This window comes from Nyctereutes procyonoides, unplaced genomic scaffold (genome assembly GCF_905146905.1).
Source record: "Nyctereutes procyonoides isolate TBG_1078 unplaced genomic scaffold, NYPRO_anot_genome, whole genome shotgun sequence".
Lineage (NCBI taxonomy): Eukaryota > Metazoa > Chordata > Mammalia > Carnivora > Canidae > Nyctereutes > Nyctereutes procyonoides.
Genome location: NW_026575120.1, coordinates 379,275 through 396,617, shown reverse-complemented (window position 1 = coordinate 396,617; position 17,343 = coordinate 379,275). Strand labels below are relative to the sequence as shown.

The 17,343-nt window shown below is 39.1% G+C and overlaps 1 protein-coding gene across 3 annotated transcripts in view; it reads right to left on the bottom strand.

Moving 5' to 3' along the window:
* MTUS1 (microtubule associated scaffold protein 1) overlaps positions 1 to 17,343 on the bottom strand; it is a 161,573-nt gene that overhangs the window by 84,796 nt on the left and 59,434 nt on the right. For 2 of the 3 annotated variants that reach the window (XM_055334607.1, XM_055334608.1), the window contains exon 3: positions 15,373 to 15,568. In XM_055334607.1, coding sequence (XP_055190582.1) covers positions 15,373 to 15,568 — 196 coding nt within the window. Of the gene's footprint in view, positions 1 to 9,125; positions 9,206 to 15,372; positions 15,569 to 17,343 lie in introns of those variants that run through there. The other variant, XM_055334609.1, reaches the window with a different exon arrangement.

Genomic DNA, 17,343 nt, shown 5'->3' with positions numbered 1-17,343 from the left:
ACATCCACCTTGGAAAATCCAATTAAACGTGCTGTATTTAACAGCAAAACATCATTAAGGGATGTCTTGTAAAACTAAAAATCTAATAAAATGATTTATTAAGTGGAGAAAAGATATTAATATTACCCTATTTTTTAAGCTCACACTTACCTATATATCCAAAAATTCCAGAAGATTTGCCAGGATCTTAGGAGGCTGTTATGAAATGCAGCACAGTGGCACACAGAGGAAAGAGGAAGGAAAGAGGCAGAAATAGGCAATTTTCCCTTCACACTTTATATGCTTATTATTACTCCATGTGTATTTTCTTTTGATAATAAGCATATTTTATCATAAAAGCTAACATAAAACATTAAAACACTAATAGATATTATTAAAGTCAGTAGAGTCAAATATTTAATCAGATAAATGATGTTCAAAACAGATAAACCAAGAAAAGATAAATTGGAACAATTAAAGTAAGGAGAGTCTAATCATTTTTTTATTCCTGTGCTTCTGCAAGCATCAGTATTCTTCACTCCCATTAATTTTACTAAGAAAAACACAACAAAGACATCAATGGCCTAATTGAGGCTTTTATATGGTTATGATGAAAACAGTCCCTTTGCTACTGGAAAGTTCTTCATGAGACCATAATGGTGTGTTCCTAGGACTCAAAATTAAAGCCAAAGAAGTAACTCCTGAATGGTACTCCTTTGTTTCGACACTTCTATTAAAGGATTCATTGTCCAGGACAAAGCTCCCAGGGCATTCACAGGTGTACAGTGTCCTCTCTCAGCTCCAGCCGGGCTTCCTCTGCTCTTGACAGGAAGGCTGGGAAAGACGGTGGGTCCCAGAAGCTTGCAAAATGCCTTCAAAGAAGAAGAGCAGTTTTCCAGGCCACAGAAGTATCTACCCGTCAAAGCAAGTTCTCCTCTCTGAACTCTCAACCAGACCAGGAGAATTCAGCTTTAATATATTTTTCACGAGATGATTCAGCAGTAAGCCAAATGACCTGTTCTTCACATTTGATTAAATTTAAGTGTTCTGAAGAAGTTTCAAGGAACTGACAATAATAATAATAAAAACATGAAACCTTAACTGCTATGTAATCTCTATTAGAAGATACAGATCTTAATAAAAATCTGGACAACAGATTCACAAGGGGGGTGACGCTATAGAAGCATTTACTTCTCTGCATAGTAAGGTAACTGCAAAGTAAGGTAATCCCAAAGCATAGATGTATAGTGTGCTAGAAACACCTGACATCTTTCTATAGAAATCACTGCCAAATATTTTCAGTAATAATTATGAATACTAGAGAATACATAGTATCTCATTAAAATTTTTTTAACAGGATTGTGGTTTACGAGGCATACTAGGTATGCAGGTATCATGGGGAAGAAGATGATGACATTGGAAAGGTAGGCAGTTTACTGTTCAGGATGGCATGAAATACCAGGCTAAGAACTTCAGCGCTTAACTGTTGTGGGTGGGATGTGGTGGGAAGACTGAGAAGGCAGGGGACTGCAGTTTTCTTGGCATTTGCCCTGGGGTTTGATCAAGGGGTGGTGGCGTGCTTAACCAACCAGCAGGAAGAGTTTGAATTCAAGTCTGAAATCAGAGAAGGGCTCAGGAGGCTAGCACACTTGCCAGCGCTGGAGGCCGTGGAGATTTTCACTGGACAAGGCAACAATTGCCAAGGCCAGTCTAGAATACAGAAACTACACATTAACATATATAGTTTAAATATAAGTTATTTTATAAAATATAATAAGTATCAATAAGGTAGGGCCATTAACTAGTCAGGAAGAGAAAGTGCCAAATAGACAGTTAAAAGATGAGAATATGTTTATAGCTATAATTATAACTTGGGCGGTTTTAGCACAAGTCTATAGAAAAAGTGACCTTTAGGTAATTATCTACAGTAGCTGGGGATTATTATAAAGCTAAGATCAGTCTACCCAAAGGGATAAAAAATAAGTTATGGGAGAAATGAATTATGTTCAAAACTGTGGCTGCAGGTTCATTTTTACTTAACCCAAAAGGACCACGTTTTCTCATTAATACTAATGTAGATGTTAGAAAAATTTAATTTCAATGGTAAGTGTTATTGTCTAAAAACTACATAAATAAACCTGATAAGTTGCTTATAAAAATCAATACTGTAAAACAGCTTTTCAATGTAGCAGCAAATGGAAAAAAGATCCTTTACTTTAGCAATAAAAATCCTTGCACACAGAGACATGTACATGTACACACTATTTCTATAAATTTATCAAAAAGGGCTATGACAAAAAAATATTTAAATGAGGGACATAAAAGATTTGAATAAGTGAATATCCATGTTAATTATTCCCTGAATTAATATATTAATTGAATTGTATTCCAATCTAAATACATGTGATTACTTTAAAGGGGGATTTGGGAAAATTTTTAGAAAACCATTTAAATTAGTTTAAAGTAACTAAGAATAGCTAAAAATTCTGGAATATAAACATGAGGGGATGACAGCTGAAGAACAGAAAACTCAGATTTAAAAAAAAATTGGATAAAGTACTTGAACAGACCTTTCTCCAAAGAAAATATATATAATGGCCAACAACACTTGAAAAGATGCTCAGTGTGAAGAAGTTGGAATTCTGTGCATTGCTTATAGAGTAAAATGGTGAAGTTGCTGTGGAAAACGGTATGGCCATTTGAAAAATGAAACGAAAAATATACTAGCATATTATCCACTAATTCCACCTCTAGGTATATACCAAGTTGTTCCAATGGACAACCCAAGTTGTCCACTGACAGAGGAATGGATAAACAAAATGTGGTACATATGTACTATGACATATTATTCCATCCTTTAAAAAGGAAGGAAATTCTGACACATACTAGGATATGGATGAAAGTTGAAGACATTATACTAAGTGAAATAAGCCCCTCACAAGGAACAGATATCACACGATTCTTCTTATATGAGGCACGTAGAGAGTCAAATTCAGAGACATAGAATGGTGATTGCCAGAGACTAAGGGGGTGGAGAGCGATGAGTTAGTCTTCAATGCATAAAGAGGTTCAGTGGGGGAAAAAAAGTTCTGGAGATGGGATGATGGTCACTCTTGCACAACAGAGGGAATCTATTTTATACCACTGAACTACAAGCTTAAAAATGATTAGAATGGGGATCCCTGGGTGGCGCAGCGGTTTGGCGCCTGCCTTTGGCCCAGGGCGCGATCCTGGAGACCCGGGATCGAATCCCACATCGGGCTCCCGGTGCATGGAGCCTGCTTCTCCCTCTGCCTGTGTCTCTGCCTCTCTCTCTTTCTCTCTCTGTGACTATCATAAATAAATAAAAATTAAAAAAAAATGATTAGAATGGTAAATTTTATGTGACAAATTTAACCACAATAAAAAAAATTAAGAGGTTGTGTTATTAGTTATTATAGGATGTTACAAAATAATAGTCTGTTGTTGGCACAAAACTATATTGACAGATTAATAAACTGCTGTATAAATCCCAGAAATATAAAAATTTAGAATAGGATAAGGGAGAGTTTTTCAAATAAGAGATTTATTTGTAGTTTTAAGACAACTGAATTTTTAAAAATTACAATTTGAGAAGCATGTATGATGTAGTGATTAAAAGTGAACTTTCCAGATCCAGAATGCCTAGGTTTTAAACCCAGTTCCAGCACACACCAGCTGTGAGCAGGTTAACTAGCCTCTCTGTGCTGTTATTTCACATATGAAATAATGGGCATGATTATAGGGTTACTTACTTTATGCCTTCTTTTAAAAGTTAAATAATTTTTATTTTTAAAATGCTTAGAACAATACTTGGAACATCTTAAGTGACCTAAATATTTAGCCACTAGTCTTATCACACACACACACCACAAAAAATAAAATAGGATTATAAAGAGTTTAGAACAAAACCATACAAATTAGCTGTAATAACTCAATATAGATTAGTCTCTTTCAATAGAGAAGGTCTTGTTCAGCATAAAAACATAAGCAAAATTAAAGGAAAACATATTGGACCATATAAAAAAATTGAAAAATTTAAGTCACCATATACAAAAAAAAAGGAAATTAATAAAACACAAGACAAAGGACAATGAACAATATCAAAACAAAGAATCGTATGCTTCCAAATGTAAGCGAGCAAAAGCTCTTAATGAAACAGTAAATAAAAGTAGTCCATATAATTTTTAAAAATGTTTAACCTTACTGTGTCTAGCATCTTTCCTGGCTCCCCAACTGCCATCCTTCACCCCCATTTCCATTGCTCACACAGTATAGAAAGATTTAAAAACCCTAATTCTTGCATTCCCAATCTTTCTTCAAGTTGGAGTGACCATGCATCTTGGTCTGTGCCAATATGACTTAAAGACACAAGGGTTAGACGTAAGGTGCTGAACAGAATTTTTCCTCCCAGATAGAGATAGGCACACATGCCGGGAGTAAGCTTCAACTCTAGGATGTTGTCCTTCACCTTTAGCCTTTTACATAGTAGCAGGAGGACTTAGCACTTGGAACTCGTAGCGACCACATTTTAACTGAAGTCACTGACAAAACAACATGCTGCATCAGGAAGATGACATTATTGAATCACCAAACCTAGACCTACCATCTCTAGACTTTCTGTTAAACACACAACCTCTGTTTCGAACCAAATGGCATTCTTAACTACCAAGTGTTCCTCTCTCAGCATCTGATGCAGTTGATTCCTCCTTCCTCCTTGAAAGGTTTTCTTTACTTGGCTTCCAGAACAACACTCTTAACTGACTCCCTCCTACCCTCCTGGCTGTTTCTTTTTGGTCTCCTTTGTGATTCCTCCTTATCTCCCTAATCCTTTAAAATTTAGGAGTTCCCCAGTGATATCCTTGACCTGTTCTCTTCTGTGCATCTCTTAGTGGTCTTATCCAGTCTGGCAGTTTTAAATACCACCTAAATATTGATGAATCCCAAATTTATACCTGTAGATCAGACTTCTATGCACTCTACACTTGTATATCTCAGTTTCTACTCTACATCTTCACTTATAAGTTATTCATCTCAATTTAGTATCTCTATAGCTTGGTTCTTGCTACCCATCTCCCAATATCTGTGTCACCACCATCTATACCTATCTCAGTGGATGGAAACATTGGCCTTCCACTGTTTGCACCCAAAGTGTGTAGAGTCATCCCTTTTTAGTACTATGGATTATCAAGCATCCTATATACTTTTACTTATGTATTTATTACCTGTCTCTCCCACCAGAATGTAACTTCAAAGAGGGCATGGTTTTATCTTGTATTCACTTCTGTACCTCAGCACTTTGATCACCAAGTCTACATTTACTCAATAAAGACTTAGTGCCAAGCATATGACAATTAAAATAAGATACCGTTTTGCACTTTCTGAAACAGTAAACATTTGAAAAGAGTGTTAGCAATGTCAAAATACTGGCAAGGGTGTTGGAAAACACTTACATACTCAGAGTAGGAGCACCAACTTGTATGATGTTTCTGAAGGGCAATTTGGCAACATGTATCAAAAGTCTTAAAAATGCTCACACCCTCTGATTCCATCTAAAGGAATGTATCCAAGGAATTTATCTGACCAGCTCTATACTCATGTACAAAGTTCTTCAGTGTGGAATTGTTTCATGCACTATAAAAACAAAATATTGGGGTGCCTGGGTGGCGCAGTCAGTTATGTCTAACTCTTGGTTTCAGCTCAGGTTGTGATCTCAGAGTCGTGAGATCGAGCCATACGTCTGGCTCCGAGCTGAGCATGGAGTCAGTCTGAAATTCTCTGTCTTCCCCTCTCACTATGTTCATTCACACTCTTTAAAATAAATCTTTTTTTTTTTAAAAAAAAGCTTTTTTTTTTTTAAATTTTTATTTATTTATGATAGTCACAGAGAGAGAGAGAGAGAGAGAGAGGCAGAGACACAGGCAGAGGGAGAAGCAGGCTCCATGCACCGGGAGCCCAATGTGGGATTCGATCCCGGGTCTCCAGGATCGCGCCCTGGGCCAAAGGCAGGCGCTAAACCGCTGCACCACCCAGGGATCCCTCTTTAAAATAAATCTTAAAAAAACCTGAAACAACCGGACATTCAAAGAAGTCTGAAGAAATATATGGCATTTCAATAATGAAATATTTTAAGGTCATTTAAAATCATGTTATTAAAGAATAAGAACTTAAGAATCTAGGAAAGTTGGCACTCCACCTCTTAAGTGAAGAAAAATTCAATCAGCTCATTAAGTGCCTATTAGGTGCGGGATTTCTGAAACAGTGGGAACTGTCTCCATTAAATATATTTAAGCACACATACAGGAGAGAATGCAAAAAGAAAAGGTATTGAATCATTTATTATGAAATTTAGAAGTATTTGGCATTAATGAAATCAAGAGTGATTTTTTTTTTCTTTCTCACTTTTCACTGAAAGAGTTATACTTTTAAAATAGCCTACTAGCAGGGGTGGGAGTGCCTGAGTGGCTCAGTCAGTTAAGCATCCAACTCTTGGTTTCAGCTCAGGTCATGATCTCAGGGTCCTGGGATCCAGCTTCACGCAGGGGTCTGCACTCAGCAGGGAGACTGCTTGAGATTCTCTCTCCCTCTGCCCCTCCTGCATGCATTCACACATTTGCGCTCTCTCTTCTCACTCTCTCAAAAATAAACAAATCTTTAAAAAAAAAATAGCCTACTAGGAAGGGGGCCGCAGAAACCTGATGAGCTATCCAAATTAACTGGTTAATTTCAAGATACAAGAGAGGTAAAATAAGATTTCCTTTGCCTGAGACCACGTTTCTCCTTTCCTGACATTGACATTGAGCCCATTGACCTGGGCTCTGTCTGGACCCGCTGATGGCCAGAACACCAATGGATTGGGGCCCAGCTGCCCTCCTCTGTATTTCCAATTACTTTTATTGACTTGGTCCTTCAATCTCTACATTCCATACTCTGAACTCTAATTGTCCCTTCATTTCTACTTCCTAGTATATCAGTTAAGTCCTAAAAATTACCTCAATCCAGATGTATCCTTTTTAGTTGTATTTCTAGAGTCCTTTTTTTTAAAAGACTTTTCCTCCCCCCCCCCCCCACGAGAGAGACAGAGAGGCAGAGACATATGCAGAGGAAGAAGCAGGCTCCTTGCAGGGATCCCAATGTGGGACTCAATCCCAGGACTCTGAGATCTGACCTGAGTGGAAGGCAGATGCTCAACCACTGAGTCACCCAGGCATCCCTGTATTTCTAGAGTCTTAATGGCAAAAATTAAACAGCAGAAAGCATCAACACTAAACCAAGACTGGTACTTATATTTTAAGGGTATACTTCAATCATCTTATAGAATTATCTATATTCTAGCAAAAAATTTTCAGCAAACTTTGGTATTTTTAATTTTTTTGGTATTTTAATTTTATTTTAATTTTACCCTATTCTGAAATCCTACAGTTTTCTTTAAAGTATCCTAAGGATACACATGATAAGGAATGAACTCATCACCTCCTCTACCTGACTGGTCATAGCTGAGGTAAACACCATGTCTTACTTATCCCACAATTCCTCTGGGTCCCCAGTACGACTTACAGAGCACACACTCCCAAGCTGTCAGGTGAATGAATTATCTTCCAAAACACAGAATTTCAGTAGCCCTCTATATATATGTACTGCAAAATGTGACTTTCATAGTCCACACTCTTGAGTTAGCCAAGACGAGGTTGTATTAGTAAGGCATAAGAAACGGCAGCTTAAACTCGAGTAAATGCAAAAACAAAGTCACAGTAGTACAGGTGAGTCATAATAAAAACACAGCAAGTATTAAGAGGGTGGTAATTTGACAGAGAAACAAGAACATCCCACAGAGCAAGGTTCTCACGAGGGCTTGAGTTGCATAGAAGCCCAGTGTTCATGGTGATACTGTCCGTACCTGCCTCTGCAAGTGTGCTCACAAGAGGTCTCTTGCTTCACGTGGAAATGAAACCAAAATAACTTCCATGGTCACGGGCCTGAGAATATGTGTCCCACAACTAAAGGTATAATAAACTCGAGAGTATAATATACTCAAGGGAAACTTAAAAGAGTTGCATCCTTTCCCCCAGCTACCATACAAAGAGGATGAACAAGGGTCTTCATAGGTTTGTCAACAGATTTACTTATGTGGTGGTGAATGAGCTCACTGGCATTCCAGTGGGAAAAGGCACATGGTGAGCATCCTGGCTCATCAGAAGCCAAGGCTCAGCAGCAGAGCTTCTTTTGATGAGGTCATGGAGACTCAAAAGCAAACATCATCTTCAGTTTACTTCCTTTTCAAAGGTTACAAAAATAAATATGTGAACAGATCTTACACAAACTCACTTCAAAGATACCACCTAACCTCAGAAAAGTGAGCTGGCCAATATGAAGGAGGAAACTGTTCGGTCCATTATCCACCACTGCTATTCTGACACTTGACTCAAAATTCCCCACTTGATCTCCAGGTAGGTCTATACCGACACACTGCTGCATTCCCTTTATTTCTAAGGCTTAACTTGCCTGTACCCTGGACGCATTCCAATGCTTCAGTAGCTGACCATCAGCCATCCGCTCCCCCGGCCCCGTTTTTTTTTTTTAAAGATTTTATTTACGTTCCAAGAGACAGAGAGGCAGAGGGAGAAGCAGGCTCCTCGCAGGGAGCCCAATGTGGGACACGATCCCCAGGACCCCGGGATCATGACCTGACCCAAAGGCAGATGCTCAATCGCTGAGCCACCCAGATGTCCCTGCTTTGATCTTTATCAGGTCTTTTCCTACATGCTTCCTAGCTCTCTACACATTTTTATCCTCTTAAACCTGAAACATTCACACACTCTCTGAGGTGCTTCTCAGTCTCTTCATATTCAACATGCCCCCAACTAAACCCATTGTTCTTTCTCCTCCTGATAATCTCTTCTTACTATTTCTCCATCTCGCTTCATGGCCACCCAAAAAGCAAACAGAGGAGACATGTGGGACTATTTGCCACCCACAGAAGCTTAGCAGACCCTCTTCTTCCAAAACATTTTTGATATTTTCACCCTGCTTCCTATTCCCACATCCTGGCATGACTCTTACAAGTTTGTGTCTCGACTACGAAAGAACTGATTGACCTCAACCATCTATGGGACTCATCCACCACTTACCCCAACACTCCATCTGTTCAAGGCATGCCAACCTGCCCTCGGTGTTTCCAGACGCACCATACCCTTTCATAACTCTCCACTTGCACCCTTGGGAATGCCAGCAACTTTCCACGTCTGGCAAACTTCTATGGGCACATTCCAAGGCCAGTACAAATGTCATCACTATTCTCCTGCCTGCCCTTAGGCCCAGTGAGTGGTGTTCCCTTTACTGTGGACACACAGTACTTCAGAGATGTCTCCATTTGAATCAGGCCAGACAACATTTTTAAACACCTGTTGTGTAATAGGTCTGCTGTGCTGAGCACTGAAAAATTATATAAAAATACGACCTGGACTTTCCTTATGGACCTCACAATTTAGGAGACAGACATGTACAAAAATAGTTACAGTACAGAATAAGTGCAAGATATCAGGCCAGGTCAGCTGCAATTTGAAAAATTAGTTTGCATTCAGATGACGTGATTCAATACCCCTTTCCACCTCAGCCTCCAACTAGTGAGATCATTATAAAGGCCTATTATTTCATGTTTGTATTCTCTGAATCTAGTAGACTGCCCGGTACACAGCAGGTTCTCAAGACTTTTCCTGAATTCATAAGGTAAGAGAAAGTTCATAGTGACCTATGAAGCCTCATTATGTGTCATTCTATAAAGCAATCTTCTCTGCAAATACTTGCCAAGTAAGAACTGAGTGGAATGCCTGTAAGATGGAGAATTTACAGTGAAAATGTCAGGAAGGAATAAAAGAGAAGACACTTGTCACCCAGGTGCCTGTAAGACCCTACTTGGTTGGCCTCATTGCTACTCTCTGCACCCCCCCCCCCACTGCACAAACTGGGCAGCTCTCTGTCCCTCAAGCACCCCAATGCTCCCTCATCTACACCTCTGCATTTGCTGTTCGCTCTGCCCCGGAAGGCCTGTCATCTCATGTCCTAATGCCTCCCTCCTTCTGTGCCTTCAGGCACTGGTTCATTTGTCACCTGCTCAGTGAGGCCTTTTGCAACCACCTGATATTAAGATTTAACTCTCTTCACAACCTTTTTTCCTCAGCACTTATCATCTTACATTCTAAATATTTTATTTAATTTTCTGTCACGCCTGACTAGAACTGAAGCTCCACAAAGTCCAGAATTTATCTGTTTTGTGCCTTTCTTCATGCCCAGCACAAGCAGGCACTCACTAGACACTTGCCAAGCGAGGAAGTCAGTGTGTCGGACTCCTGGATATACGCCACAGAGGCCAAGAGGGCCAACCCCAGCACCAGACTGCTTGTTCTGTTTCCTGTCTCCACCAATTATTAACTGTGTAACTTTGTGTAAGTTACTAAGATTTCAAAACTTCAAATTCCTCATCTGCAGAAGAGGGATAAGCATACTGTCTATACCTCATGAATTGTGAGAGTAAATGAAGTGAGGCTTTAGAAAGCTTAGAACAGAGCATGGCACATCACTGGCCCTCAAAAACATTACTACTACTATTATTTTTATACCAAGAAAATTTGGGATATATTTTTTACAAGGGGTTTTAATTACATGCAAACACAGAAACATCCAAACTAACACATTAGTTTTTAGAATAAGTTATTAGGTGATAATTTCTGGTTATTATGAATTTATAGTGAGTATCCCCCTCATAATTTTGCTAGCTATTTCTCTCAAACTCTCACCTCACCATAAAATGATATAAAATTGAAATAATTTTAAATTCCCTTTTAACACTAAAGAGACAAAATTGGTTCGCAAAACACAACTATGCAAAAAACAACATAGCAAGAAAGCTCAGAAACCTATGATGCTAGGCAAGTCATTACAAGTTTGGGATGTACTCCTGGTTTGAGAAGAATCTATTTTATTAACCCACAATAAACTGAATTACAACAAAGGTTTATCCTTTTAAAAAGTTATTTTTCTTTCTCCAGGAGAAAAACTAAAGACTGTTTCTTTCATGAGGCCTTTCTTCAGGCTCTGGTATAATCAGACCAACCCCTGAACATTCTTCTTTTGCCCAAAGTCCTAAAGTACTTAGGGGCTTTTTCCCACACCCTTAATACACCCTTTTTATGCTGCTCTGTGGTTGCATCATAAGCATGCACTTACCCCCCCCCCCAGGTAGGTTATAGGATCCACGGGGCAGGGAGTATATTTTGTCTCACTTCCGTAATCCTACCTTGCCCAGGCTGGTAATTACAATTACAGGTGTGTCTGAAGGAACACACACATTCATAATCTAAAACCTGATAAGAACTGGTACCGCCTTCACAAGAGGGTGGCAGGTAGGCCTGAAAATGCCTGGATGAATCATGAAGTATTTAACTGTGCGGTGATTTCCTTAGCAGCATTAATTTGCAATAACCATGTAACATCTTTTAAATTATGGTAAAATGACAGAGCTTTAAGCCAAGGCCCTGAAAAGAGAAATGCCAATTTCTAAAGCACTCAGCTGAGTGTGAGAATTTTAATCTTTCAAAACTCAGAGTCCTACTACAGTAGGTTGCATTTTTTTTTTTAAGATTTTATTTATTTGAGAGAGTACAGGCACAGGGGAGGGGCAGAGGGAGAAGCAGACTACACACTGAGCAGGGAGCCCAATGCAGGGCTCGATCCGAGAACCCCAAGATCATGACCTAAGCCGCAGGCAGACACTTAACCAATTGACCAATACAGGTGCCTCAAGAGTAGTTCTTTAGACCGATAATGTGAAGTTTAGGAGAATGGGCTCCAGAGTTCTACTGCATGGTTTGAATCCTACCTCTGCTACTTGCTAGCTGCACAACCTTGACAAGTTATTCAATTTCTGTGTGATGTTTTCCTCAATCTGTAAATGAGAATAAGCCTCACAAAACTACTGTGAGGATAAACACATCTATAAATGAAATGATTAGGACAGAGCCTAAAACTTGATAAGCATTTTGTAAGTGTGTTATCTCACTGGCATTATAATTATTATTATCCTAGTTTTCCTCACTACCTCATCTTATTTAATTGGAGTGGTTAAAACACATCCATATTCTAAACAAAGATACTTGGAATTTGGTCTGTTACTGGTCATAATCTGGTTTCATACAAATTTCCTGATTTTTAAAATTATTTTTCCAGTTTTATTGAGATCTAGTTGGCACACATCACTGTGTAAGTTGAAGGAGTAGAGCATAATGGCTTGACTTAACGTACTGTGCATTGGTGACCTCGATAAGTTTAATTAGCATCCACCATCTCACACAGACACAATAAAAAGCAAAAAAAAATTTTTTCCCTTATGATGAGGATTTACTTTCTTATTTTTCATACATATCATACAGCAGCATTAGCTATGGTCATCATGCTGTACACATCACCATTTCCAGATACAAGTAAAATGGAAAAGCTCCATTGGGTTTAATTATAATTCTTTCTCCTGCTCAGTTGAAAGCTTCAAGAAAATGGCTATTTCAATTCCAGATCTGGTTTTCTACTTAGTTCTCTGAAAGGATTTATTGAAAACCCCAGTCAGCTGGAACATTCCTGCTGCTTACCTTTCAGGAGAGTAACTTTGTATACAGAATACAGAGGATGTCCATTTGGTTTCAATTTTCTAATACACAAACACCACATTGTACAGTAAATGGCAACACACTCTCAATGATCTAAAGGCACATTGTTTTTGCTCCTTGATCTTCTGCTCTACTTTTAACTCTGTGGTGATTAAATTTCCTGTCCCCCACGACAAACACCTCTCAATTTATTGTGAGCATCCACACAAGCTAGTTGCTGTTTTTTTTTTTAATACAGCATAATCAAGTTAGTCTTCAAACAGTTCACATAAAAACTCAAATGCAAATCCATGAAGTTTCTGGATTTTTTTTCCATTTCTACACAGAAAACCACCAAGTAAAAGAAAACTTAGTTTTTAACTCAGATTGAAAACTTTGAATACATAACTTAGTTATCAAGTTTCTTTATACAGGTTAATCAAAGCTCAATAAATGTCCTTGTCTTTTCATAAGAGTAAACAGACCTACTTTCTCTTAAGGCATGATATTATATAATATACAGAAAAGGGACTTTTAAAATGCTTAACTTTTTGGTAGAACAGATCACCTACATAAATGAATCCCAGTTTTGAAAATATAGTTGGCCTTCCTTCTCCCCATCTTCCCATCCACAGGGGATAGGTTTCAAGACCACCAATGGATGGCTGAAACCACAGATAGTACCAAGCCCTATGTGTACTGTTTTTTTCCTATACATACCTACCTGTGATAAAGTTTAATTTACAAATGAGACACAGAAAGAATAAAAAAAGAATTATAACAATATACTATAATAAGAGTTATGTGAATGTGGTCTCTCTCTCTCTCTCTCTCTCTCTCTCTCTCTCTCTCTTCAGCCTTCTTCCTGTGAAGGGGTGAGCTGATAAAATGCCTTCATGAGGAGCTGGATTGAGGTGAATGATCTAGGCATTACGATTCAGTGTTAGGCTACTCCTGACTTTGTAACAACACGTTAGAAGGAGGGTCACCTGCCTCTGTGCCCTGCGTGACTATGGCTAACTGAAATCATTGAAAGCAGAACCCCAGATGGCTGGGGACCACTGTCTATCCTATCCTGGGTACTGGCCTAGTCTCCTGAAAGTATGTGTGCTTCCAGTTTTCTGAGTTTTGAGCATCCTGTGGCCTAGAGAATCATACTAGTTGTAGCCACTGCTCAGAAAATTTGGCAAGTCCTCAAACTTCCCCCAGAAAGATAAGGACTGTGAAAGCTGACAGGTCCTTACATGCTCAAATCCTCGTATTTCACTATGCAAGGCTGAAGCCTAGGGTGAATAAACAACTTGCTTGTGCAGCTCACTGGTGCTGGAGTAGTACTAGAATATAGGGCTCCTAAACTACAGGCCATGGAGTGATCGGCCATGACTCTGCAGCGCCACCAAGCCATAGGTGTTCCTAATATCCAAACAGGAAGAGAATTCCCCATCATCGGGCAACCACCACTACGCTTACCTATCATCAATGATAAGAACCAAAGCTTTGATCTCCCTAACGGTGGCATATCTATAATCAGGATCATTATTTCTCTTCTGTTTTTCTCCCCAATGAAGACGACTTCAAGTGAATTCTTTCTTCCTATTCAGCTCCTCCAGGGATGGGAATAGAAATGTGCTGCAGATCCTTCCTCCTCCCCCCGTACTGCTTCCTGGCTTTGCTCCTCAGAAACTCAAGATCTTAATGCTAGGCCTGAATCTAAATAAATCACCCTTAAATTACTTCTGCTCATTATAGGCTTCTCAAACAGGAGTTCTCAAAACAGAATTAGAAAAGAAAACCTAAAACTATCAAGGTGTAGAGTAGTATGGAGATCCTCTGGGATCTGCTTGGTTTTGTTAGTTTCTGCAAAATGTTCTCATGTGTGTTGACACATCAGTCTAGAGGCACTTTTTCTTCCCCCCCCACATCATTCAACAGTAGTTTCTATTTTTATAAGGGAACTTACTTCTAAATCCATCAGGCTTGCCTTTAATTTGCTCAAGGTTGTACCTGTTAAAATAAAGGTTGTTCCCTGCAGAGTGTTCTCAATCAACTGGAATGGCTAGCAGTGTTTTTGTCTTAGTCTCTACAACATAGGCTGACTTTTCCATTTCCTGTTCTGATCTGCAACCCAGAGAAGTCTGTCCATCTGCCAAATTTTAATAAGACACTTAACAGCTACTCTTAAAGTGCTCCAACTTCATAAACCTAGCAGGAATTTGAAATTACTGCTTCTAAAATATAAACATAAATAAATGTTCATCTTAGCGAAGTTTAACTTCTTAGTCACTCTTACATCCCTGCAAATTTAAAATACATCTTTCAGTAAAAGTTAAGGAAAAACTAATCTCTTTCCACCACCATGAGTCCAGGATATAACACTTAAGTATTATTAAGCACGTAAACATTTACCAAAAAAAAACTTTTCTAATTTTGAAATTATTTGTATGTAAGAGGGACCCAATTATTTGCTTATAATTTTTCTTAGTATTATAAGTTGGTTTATACACCTATATCTTTCACTGAACTAGCCTTTACATCACTCAAAGATCAGAGCTATGTCTATAACTTCTTTTTCTACCTTCCCTGTGTAAGATGCTGGTCAGCAAAAGCCTAAATGTTGTAGTGGACAGAATGTGTTAGTTTTATAACCAAAACCTCTCTTTCTGCTCTTTGACATGCCTATTCCTACATTCAAATAATTCATAAACTGCTATAAGGCACAACTGATTTATTTTATTCTTACCAGAACTGGACACACGCCTGATCCTCTGTGGAGATAAGGCCCGATCAGAATTGAGATTTCTACTGTCACTATTCCGCCTCAAACAGGAAACAGAAGGCCCCGCTTTGGCTTTTGAACCAGATGTTTTCCTTAAATTGGAGGAGTCAGGCTTGGATATGTTCCTACCTGATGTGGCTGCAGTTTTTGAAGCAGAACCCTGTGAAAAAATAGTTAAGATTTTAATCCAGATCATACCTTCCTCCTACCATTTCCTCTTGGCACTACATCAAAACAACAATTTCTGTCTATGCAGATATGCCAGATGGAGGTTTAAATGTCATTTTTAGTATGAAGGAATTAAACCTCTTCATAGTTCTCTTTTCAATCCACCAAGATCTGTCTTTTGTGCCCATCCACGGAACTACTCCCAAGATGACCAGTGCCACGAACTAAAGTCAAGCTACAGCTTTCATCCTATTCCCTGTAGCCCCTCCTGAGGCATAGGATTCTGTTGGCAGGGTCTTCCTCTGACTTCTCCAACAGAGCACTTTCCTGGTTTTGTTTCTACCTGCCTGGTTATTTCTCCTCTGGATCTTGTCTCAATGTTAGTGGTCTCAAGGGTCCTAAACTTGACCCAGGTCTTTCCTTGCTACATTGCTCTCCCTTGGTGATCTTGTCCACTGTTCAATTGCCACCTAACCCTATTATATCTGAAGTCCACGTGTCCAAGTTAGCACTTCCTGCATTTCCCAGCTTTCTTTACCTTTCCATTTAGCATCCTTTAGGCATCTCTGCCTTCCCATATTTACCACAACATACCCAGGTACCCAACATACATAATAAAAGCTATTTCTAGGTGCTTCCTTTCCTTCCTAAATCTTGGTAGACTGCTTTCTCTTTTGCATCCACCTTAGCATGAGCCTGAATTACTGAAACCATAACCTCAGGATTTTTGGTTTCACCAGCTTCCACTCAAATCCATGCTTTACTCCATTGCTTAGGTAATCTCCTTAAAGGCCAAACTGGATTAGGCAGCTTTCCTCTGTCTTCCAGATAAAGTCAACTCTTAACAAGGCACACCCAACCCTTTTGGATCTAGCAACTCTGCTATACCCTTCAGTTTAACCCTTAATGTTCACAGTCCTATACCCCTGGCTCCCATCATACTCACTACCCTGGAATCCCCTAAATGAGAGTATCTTCTCATATTTCTTCATCTTTGTATATTTTATTTCTTCTACCCAGAGTACTCTTCCAATTTATACATACCCTTTGAGTTCCAGCTAGTGGCTAATGTCATAGCTCCCCTAAAGCCTCCCTTGACAACTCTCCACATTCCCCCCCCACCCCATCCTGCCTTCTGCAGCTCAGCAGCTTATACATACTCCCAACTTAATATTTAACATCCCCTTTATCTTCTACTGTTACCTACCACACCAGGTATGAGGTTTGACCAGAGGTGGTAGCTTTCCTTTCTGTATCCCAACAGTCACCATCATATACAATAGGCAGTCAATAAATATTCCCATTCTACCCACAGGAAATGAGACCTTGAGCTTTATTCAAGGGCAAATTCCACCACCATAAGCTATTATTTGCATTCTCCCTATACAAAAAGAACTGAGTCTCATAGAGACTAAGTAATTTGCCCAGTCATTCTCCCCTGAACAATGGAGCTAATCTGAAAGCCTATGTAACTCTATATCCATACTCCTAATAACTATGCTGTGTATTCCCCATTGGTACCCTTCTTTAATAAGTCATAAGAAGATGATTTCTAACACAGATATGTAATTCATTCACTGACAGTTGAATTCATACACCAGGTGAATTAAAAATTTAGTAGGGCAAGACTTCCAGGGAAGATAGTGGAATAGCAGGACCCTAAGTTCATGTCCACCCACATATACTACTATATAACCCTCACATTACTGCAAATAACCTGAAAAAGGACCTGAAGACTAGCATAACAAGCTCCACAACTGAATGTGA